The sequence below is a fragment of the Lolium rigidum genome, chromosome 3 (assembly GCF_022539505.1).
Source record: "Lolium rigidum isolate FL_2022 chromosome 3, APGP_CSIRO_Lrig_0.1, whole genome shotgun sequence".
Lineage (NCBI taxonomy): Eukaryota > Viridiplantae > Streptophyta > Magnoliopsida > Poales > Poaceae > Lolium > Lolium rigidum.
The window spans coordinates 62,269,397-62,278,939 of NC_061510.1; the positions used below are offsets into that span (position 1 = coordinate 62,269,397).

The 9,543-nt window shown below is 42.5% G+C and overlaps 1 protein-coding gene across 1 annotated transcript; it reads left to right on the plus strand.

Moving 5' to 3' along the window:
- Positions 1 to 4,968: 4,968 nt before the first annotated feature.
- Positions 4,969 to 8,771, plus strand: LOC124696406 (CASP-like protein 2U2). Its single transcript, XM_047229140.1, has 3 exons — positions 4,969 to 5,309; positions 7,015 to 7,147; positions 8,469 to 8,771. Exons 1-3 carry the CDS (start codon positions 5,068 to 5,070, stop codon positions 8,709 to 8,711), a joined length of 618 nt encoding a protein of 205 aa, XP_047085096.1. The 5' UTR covers positions 4,969 to 5,067; the 3' UTR covers positions 8,712 to 8,771.
- The last annotated feature ends 772 nt before the right edge of the window (positions 8,772 to 9,543 follow it).

Sequence of the window (9,543 nt, forward strand, 5' to 3'; positions counted from 1 at the left end):
TGCCTAATGGTATGAAAGATATACAGAAGACGAATCTATATGTGACAATATTAAACTCACCACCTGACCCAAATTAGCACTGTGGCTCAATACATTCGAGAGTTTGATAAAGCAATGAACTTGATGAAAAGGAACAATGCAATACAAGGTGCCCGACTACTAAATAGATAGTTTTGTGTCGGGATAGCTAAATACAGAGCCACATTCAATGGATGAAGCCAATTACAATGCATGATACCATGTGGTATGCCATGAGGATTGAGCAGTTAGCACCTCCTCTTCCAACTCTCAAAAATAGTTTTACCAACCTATCAAAAGACAAGTTACTTTTAAACATGTTAAAGTTCATCCTCATCCAAAACATGTCATTACTAATATCATACAACAAGCAAGGTTGAATGTCCTTTCTTACAGGTGCATGTAAAATTGGTTTCCACAACACAAAGAGTCTGCAAATGAGGTACCAAAGCCCAAATTCAGTAGCTACAAGCACATGATGAAGAACAATATGAGATTGTATATGTCACTGAATTTGATGATGCTTACTATGACATAGAATTATTAGGGCAACAATTACCATCCTTAGATAAACCCCTACAAAATTCCATGCATGCAGTCAATGGGACTGAAAAATAACATTACACATTTATAGTCATAACAAAGTTTGGCAATCACACTGCTAATGTATTAATCGAATCTGGTAGCACAACAACATTCATGACTCCAGAGTTACCAAGAAATATAAAGTGAACTAATTCCATACAAAAAGGTCAAAGCACTGGTGGAAAATGGAGGAGAATTATATTGAGAATTCTCCACTTGCAACTGCAAGTACAATATGCAAGTACAATATTCACGGACATGAACTACTATTTAATTAAAAGTTGTTTTCATTAAAGGAGATGGCATCGTTTTAGGATCTAAGTGGATTAAACATCATACCCCATGCTCTTAGACTACAAGAAATGTTTTTCAATTTTAGAACTATCAAAGGAACAAAAATAAAGTCCTACTAATATAACATATCATACTCATACAACCTACTGCAACTCCTTCTGCACCAGCAACTGCTATAAATTTATCTATAAATACCTACAAGATTATATTAAAGTGTTCGAGGGTCCAGCATCTTTACTACCAAAAAGATATTGTGATCACAGAGCACCACCTACGAAAGAAGCTAGAGTGGTAAACCAAATCATACAAAATTCGCCACCACCAGAAGTATGTTCTGGAGATAATCATTGAACAATTGATTAAGAACAAGTGATAAGACCAAGTACCTCTACTTACCGTTCTCTTGCTTTATTAATCATAAAGAAAGATGGCACATGGAGATCGTGCATTGATTGAAGAAAACTAAATGCCTATATAATAAAAAATAAGCACCCAATTCCTAGAATAGAAGATATTCTACATAAACTCCAAGGGGCCATAATATTCTTAAAAATGACCTCGGGAGTGGTTATCATCAAATAGGAATACAAACGAAGGACATTACCAAAAGATCTTTCACAGCTCATGTCGGCCACTATGAGTATGTGGTCATGCCATTTGTGGCCTTAACAATGCTCCCGCAAGATTCCAACCTCCGATGGACACACTTTTGGTGCCATTTCTCACAAAAGGTGTACTTATTTTCTTTGAAGGCATACTAATCTACGGTAAATGAGAAGTTGATCATGCAAATCACCTTGACACAGTTTTGAGTGTCTCAAAGAAAAAATGTCAGGCAAATTATGCAAGTGCACATTTGGTTAGAAATAGGTTGCATACATGGTCTTATAATTAGTCACACACTGGTGTTGCTACATATACAAAAAAAACCAGAAGCTATTGCCAAATGTCCAAGTACAAAAAATATAACTAAACTTTAACAGGTTACTATGTGACATCCTAGCCATGGACTTAATATGTTCAATATAATACTCATACAACCAAGTTGTAACTTTTTTTTCTAGAAGCTCGTCTCCAAAGAACTCCGAGGTTAAGCGTGCTTTGCCCGTAGAAATTTGAGGATGTGTGACTAACCGAGAAACTGATCCCAAGTGTGCATGAGTGAGGACAAAATGCACATGTAAGATATGTGTTGGTACGTGGGGCCAGTTCATTGAGCTGCCAGGGTAACATGCCCAGCCGCGAGTGGCCAGGGTGTTACAGTACTATATAAAATTTATCAAAAAACATGTGGTAATCTACAAACCCTTTGAATGCAGGAGGAAAATGAAATAGGGTGGCAGATTCCATATCCATAGTTCAATACCAGCTAAATGCACTAATGGCCACTGTAGCATTATATGCTTGGATTTTTGATGTGGTAAAGATCTATGAGTTAGACGTGGACTTTTAAATTAGTTGTTTACCCAATGAAATCATAAGCTAAAAAGTAGAATTGTTTAGGAGATGCCAACACACTCATGAATAACATCTTGCTAGCCTTTCACAAGTCTGAAATGGGAGAACACTCTGGGGAAAGAGCCACATTATATAGAATAAACTAATTTTGTATTTTCCTAGAATGATAATTGACACTAGCCAATTGTAATGAAATGCACTGCTTGAGAAATCAACAAACCATGAAAAATAAAATACCATGGCATGTTGCAGCCTTTGTGTCCCTGACATGACTTGGGCTCACATCTCTATTTATTTTATTAAGGCTCGGCCGAGTCTGGTGTTTTCGAGGCCGAGCTACATGTTGCTCTTTATTTTAGAACACTCAAAATTTGTATTCTAGAATTTCAAAAAAATATTAAACAAAATTCTAGAGGTAGCCAATGATGTATGGTACAATGGTGTAAAATATCAATGCAAACTAATTTGTATTCTAGGTCACACGAAATTAACAAAATCAAATTTTATAGTATTGAAATGTGCACTATTCACTAAAAAAATTGTTAGAATTTTTTGTTTTTGTGTAGCCTAGAGTATAAAGTAGTTTGTATTGAGATTTTGCACCATTATGTTATACATCATTAACTATCGGTAGAATTTTGATTCAGATTTTTTAAATCTTTCAAACATGAATTCTGAGTGTTTGAAAATGAAGATCTATATGTAGGTCGGCCTCCGTTTGCACTTACTTGGCCCTAACCACCTCTCAAAACAAGGATATTATCCTTGTGGTTGTTGACTGATCCAAAAGGCATGATCGCTTCATTGTCGTGAAACACCCAGTTACAGTCAAGATGTTAGCAAAAAAAAAGTCATTGATAATATCTTAAAATTCATAGCCTACCTAATATTATTGTTATAGATAGGGATATAATCTTCGCTAGTAACCTCTCATTGAAATTTATTCACATCATTAGGCATTAAACTCCTCATGATTACTTCTTACCACCACATATAGATGTCCAGACCTGAAGGGTGAATCAATGCCTTGAGATCCACCTACGTTGCATGTCCTTTACACAGCCTACAAAGTAGCACTCGTGACTAACACTAGCGTAATGGTGAGTTCACACACTTGAAGATCGGCACCATTCTAAGCTCTATATGGTTTGCCTCCTCTCCGAGTTGCTGAAATGTTCTTATTAGATGATACTACTGAAGATGTTGCAGCAATGTTAGCTAAAAGACAAGAAGCTAATCATATCTTGGAAGAAATTTGCAACAAGCAAAAGAAAGAATGATTCACTACACCAGCTGAAACGGACTAAAAGGGAACTTCAAATTGGAGATAGGATCTACCTCAAGGTATATATACATTCCTCTCTAAGAATCCAGAGATGCATTTAAAATTGTGTGGCCCATTTAGAGTATTGGAAAATATTTTTAGCATTACATAAAAGTTACTCTTACTTGAAGGATGCCTTCTACATCCAACATTCCAAGTAAGCTAGCTCAGGAAAAAATGTTTGACCAGTGGCCATTCCAACACCAACTCTGCCCCTCATTGATGCTAATGGAACTAATCAGAGAGACCCAAATAAAGTGTTGGACATGAAACTAATTGCTAGGAAGCAAGGGGACATCCTTCCTCCTTTGTCGTCCACCTAGGAGGATTCAAATTTCATCAAAAATATACTCCCATGACTCTTCCGGCCTTGAGGACAAGTCTGATACTAAGGAGGGGGAACTGTCAGGATCCATGTTCAATGCCTAAAGAAATGTTAATCGAATTTGATCTCGGTTTGAACTCATACCGTCGATCATCAATCTAATGGCCCTCATCCTCACTTACTGCTTCACGCCAGGACACGTTGCATCTCATGGCTCAGATTACGTCAACCGTCGTTGTTGCAAACCCTAGCTCGGATCATCTCGTGGAAGTACAGTAATGGAGTGTCGCAAACTCTGAAGTTTATTGAATATTACTTGTGAGTAGTAAGTTGTAAGAGCAAACCCTAGCTCAGATCATCCCTATGTAAGTAGACTAATCGAGTGTCGCAATCTGTAAATCTCTGAATTATGTCTTTGTTTTGTTGCATAATAACTAGCAAGGTCTAACATCCGCCCGAGATGTAGAGGATCGAATAATGGACAGGCCGGAGTTCTATGAACATATGTCCACGGTAAATCGAGACTGCCTCTCCTCTCCTATTAAGTTTCGGTTTTTAAAAAATCAACAAAAATATGCACGTAGCACGTACATTACATGCATGCAAAATTTTAGTTCATATTTTTCTGATTTTATCTAGTATTTATTTCGATTTTACTGGTCATGTGGGATAGGAGTACCCTGCCCAAAAAAAAAAAGTCGCGTTTGCAGTTCTCCTCCTTTTCAAGAAGAACTTTATAGCGCTGATATGCCACAGTAAAAGATAGAAGTGCAAAACTGTATATATTTTCTGCATTAACTGAATAAGTGAATATACAGGTTTGATCCCAGCCATTAAATCCACATCCGGACGGCCCTCCAACGGTGCCCGGTTGGTGGAGTGCGCCTAGCCAATACGCTGCACATTTACGATCCTCTGCATCTTCGTCTCTGCCCGTTTTTAAATACCTCCGCTCCCCGTCCCGTAGCGTACACATCAACTCTGCTCTCACTCTGCTTCATCAGTCATCAGTAGCCAGTCGTAAACAGCAGCAGGAGGAATCAGAAGCTCTCTTCAGCCAGCCATGAGCCAGGGAGGCGGAGGCGACGGTGTGAGCCCCGGCAACGTCCCGGTGTGCTACTACGGCGCGGGCGGGCGCGTGTCGGCCTCCATGGAGCGGCGGGTGCGCGCCGCCGAGGTGTTCCTGCGGTGCGCCGCGTGCGGCCTCGCCGTGCTCGCCGCCGCCCTGCTCGGCGCCGACCGCCAGTCCCGCACCTTCTTCTCCATCCACAAGGTCGCCCGGTACACCGACATGCAGTCCCTCGTGTAAGCCCACCTGCCCTTTCTCTCCACCAAACACACCTCGTCTTGATCTCATGCCGTCTCTGTTAGTAGCAATAGTAAATCCAGCGGCTCTCTTTACGAAATTCCCCCTCTTGGGTAGTCAGGGATCATGGGTTCACTGAAGTCGTGTAGCAGCAAGAAGATCATTTTTCTGTAGAGTGAAGCAGCAAGCTTCGGAATTTCTTTTCCTTTTCACACGAAGTAGCCACTGTGTACGGAGGTTCACACAGTAGGGTAATGCTCCAGCGATGCTGTGTCGCGGAATCATTAGTATCCACTGGTCACCGAAGGGATCGAGCCCATATTTTCAAGATTCTCGTTACCAGTTTTCACACATCGAGCATGTACCTTGCCTTCGGTTGTTCAGTAGCCGGTTGCCACTGCCCAGTGCCGATAGCTCGGTCAATCTCCTAGTACCACTTCCTTTCGCAGCTACGCTGGCTCAGTTATAGTAAAATCTTCTTCCCCCGAAACTTCTCTTTCAATAGAAATCTTGCTTAATTCGGCACACACGGATCAAGTTAGCCACCACATCAACTGTTCAAACGCACTGTGCACGCGCGCACGAGCGAACCAACTAAACTATCGGCCCGCACACATCCAAGTGAACTAACCGTGAGGACGATGGCTGGCTGGGGACGGTAGAGAGATGGATTAATGGCAGGAGAGAAGAACAACTACCACTACCACCAAGAGGCGTGCGTACGTTCGATCGTCGCAGACAAGGGAAACAGCCGCTTAAAGACGGAGACGATGGCACGGTTGAGCTATTATATTTCCCTGTCGGAGCCAACGGCCCATCGCTCATATGAGCCGGTGCCATCGCACAGAGCTGCGTGGCCGCACTTGGCCGTGGAACTCCATTAATGGTACTGGCCTTGTCCTTGATGGCATCTCTCGCAGGGGGAAAGAAAGAAGGCCAATTTCTTTCTTGGCCAAGTGAAACGGGTGAGAGAACGTACGGCAAGTGTTCAGGCTCCATCGGTGCTTTCACTCTGCTGAGCACTCGCAGCCTAGCAGCTCGCACCTACCACGTGGTTCCTGCTCGACCGATACAGTGTCGAATGGTTACTTCGATCATTCATGGCCATGCGTAAATGCCTGAACCTACCCCTCGTCTACCGGCAAGAACGATTCAGGCACGTCTAGGGTTTTACTACATCTAAAAACAAGATTTTACCGAGTTTTTCATAGCGCTGTTCTTTGTTGGCCTAACTTATTAGTAGAATTTGGGCGAAAATGCGTAGTAGTATATACAGTGCTCCATGATCAGTGATTCAGGATGTTTGGCACCCATCAGTAGTCAGTATTTAAGCCATCAGATTTGTGTGTTTGTATTGGCAAACTTGGTATCTTCATCTTATCATGTCCATATTTTTAACACCTACAAACTATAGCTAGCTCTAGCTAGCAGGACCATCTTCATACTGGACCAATGCAAGGAGTCACGTAATGTGCAAGTACATAGTACAAACCACACAGAAAGGCTAATCAAGGCCACCAAGTCGTAACATGTCGTAGTAGTAGTAATTTTGTAGGCGAACATGAAAGTACTGCTTGTTACAAGTAGTGTGTCTTCGGGAAGAGCCCCCTAAACAGCTGGTGTTTTTCCCCTGGAAGTATGAAGAATCAGCTATCACAGGGACAGAGCGCACGGCTAAATTAAGGTCACTTGTCTTTGATGCAGGATTTTGGTGATAGCGAGTGGAATGGTTGCTTGTTACAGCCTGCTACAAGGTGCGAGGTGCCTGGTGAGCGTTGTGAGAGGTGGCATCCTTCTCAGCAGGCCCTTGGCATGGGCTATCTTCTCCTGTGATCAGGCAAGTAGCTGCTGTCACCGTCAGCTTTTCTTGTCATTTGTATGATTCCGTTAGCATAATGCATGTTTGTCTCGTTGTTTTGTCACTGTCAATGGGTGACTTAATTTCCAGCTATAAGAGCACTTGCTATGTTGCTCTTGAAACTGAACAGATTTTTCCTACTGTTGAAGGAATTAAACAATTGTTCATTGAAGTGCAACCTAAACCAAAGTTTCAAACAGAAATAACTAGATGATAGTCTTCGTAGGAAACCCTTTTAATAAACAACCCAAACGCTTCCCCAATCAAGAGCCCTAGTGGCACATGTTGGTAGTAGTTGTAGTTATTTCTACAAGAGAATAGTACCAGTAGTGTATGACCAAAGTCATGCACTTGCCAGATGTGTTATCTGCACAAATTACTGATACAAGGACTACTTTGTATTTTCTTTTGCTCTACAGATAGAGAAAATCCAATTAGAAAACTTCCTATCCATACCGACCTTTCCAGAGAAAAAAAAAAGGAGCCTATGCTTGAATTTCGCACTTATAGCATAATATGGGGCACTTCCATCTCTGACTGTAGAAAACTTACTGTCCATACTGACATTTCCATCTCTGACCCTAGAAATTATAGATTGGGCTATCGTCCGGTCACATGCCCGTCTAGCTGCTGCAGTGCTGCTGGTATGTGGTATCTAAACATGGCCGAACAGCAGACCATGTATCACAATCAACGCATAGCTATATCTTGGTATGTTCCACGATAATTGGCAAAACCATTATGAGGAAAAACACACCTAATTCAGACTTAACTATTAGCGGCCGGCCCAGCATTCCGGTCCATATGCCAACCCAGAGCGGTGATGCATTTTCAGTGACCCTATGTATGTCATACTAGAGATCTTCCATGTTGCCAAATTGACAAGTGAATGATATCTCACGGTCAAATATCAACATGTGCATTTGCTGCCTGAATTCAGCAATCACCCGGGATGAACAGGGCATACTGGTATTAGGTGAGATCAGAAGTTCAGAACCATCAAAACACCCCCACACCCACATGGTGGTGGTATGAATGCGAAGCCCTGAGTTGTTGATCTCCCACAACACATCAATGTTCATCTGGAGGAAGCCGTGTTTACTTTGCTACTACTGGCTTCTAAGAGTTCGACACGATAACTTATAGTACTACTAGTACTGAACTGACACATATAAAATAATTTGCTGGCCGATCTTGACCTTTTGAGTACCTTGAAACTAAGTTCTTCCTGCTATCTTTGAGACTTCCTCAACTGTGAGTGACTGGTTTGTAAAAGTGAAAAATGTCGATGCATGTGCAGGTTATGGCGTACATCATAATCGGAGCGGTGGCGGTGGCGATGGAGGCGGCACTGATAGGCAAGTATGGGCAAGCGGAGTTCCAGTGGATGAAGACGTGCCACCTGTACCAGCGGTTCTGCACGCAGGCGGGGGGAGCCGTCGCCTGCGCCATCGCCGCCAGCGCCAACATGGTCGGGATCTCCCTCCTCTCCGCCTTCAACCTCTTCCGCCTCTACGGCCATGGCAAAGGCGGCAGCAAATGATCCAGGCCTTGGCCAGGCTGCTTTTAGGGTTTATCACCGTCCCAAATCAAGGAAGAGAACCGAACCGTCGTAGCTTGCCCTTTTCCGGTTTTAGTTTGTTGGCGTTGACATGTTTGTCAGTGTTTAGCCTTAAAAAGCCTCTGGGACACGAGACTGGTTTCTCTGTATATGATGTGAAGTGATCGTTAAAGGTGTTTGTAGTAATATGTGCCTAATAAAAGAGCCAGGCAGCGATGTACGAGTGCTGCTGCAGTGCATGCGGCATGCCAGTCAACTGCTTTGGTAGGCAGGAGGCGAAAGTACCTCTGCAGTTTTTGTTTTTGAAACTTGTAAACTGGAAGTGAAAAAATACATTTAGAAATTGCACCGGAACTCCAACTACTTGTACTATACGGTGGGAGCAAACCAGTCCAACTACCTTAAAATTGGTTTCGGGTGATTCTAAAACTTGATAGTCTGTGCTAATCAGTCCGAATTGGAACACCGGATCATGCAGCGAGCCATGCGACGCAAGGCGGAGATGAACCTTGATACGGCTGGTCATCTACAGATGTACAGGTATTTTCCGTTCGTGGTTACCTCTTCAGCGCATGGAGAACCGAGACCTATTTACGGAGGTCTGTACACGGTTGGAGGCTACGGCGAGGGATACTTTTTCCCTACATGGGTGGCAGCATAGTCTACGGATTGAAGTCTCACCCACACCTTAGGCGTTATATGATTCATCGTTCTGATATGTATTCCGCCTAGTTCTTTTTTAGTTTGGCATCTTTTTGGACTTAAGACTCATAAACGGCAGTGTGCATATCCTGGTTATGCAGAGGCTGGATGT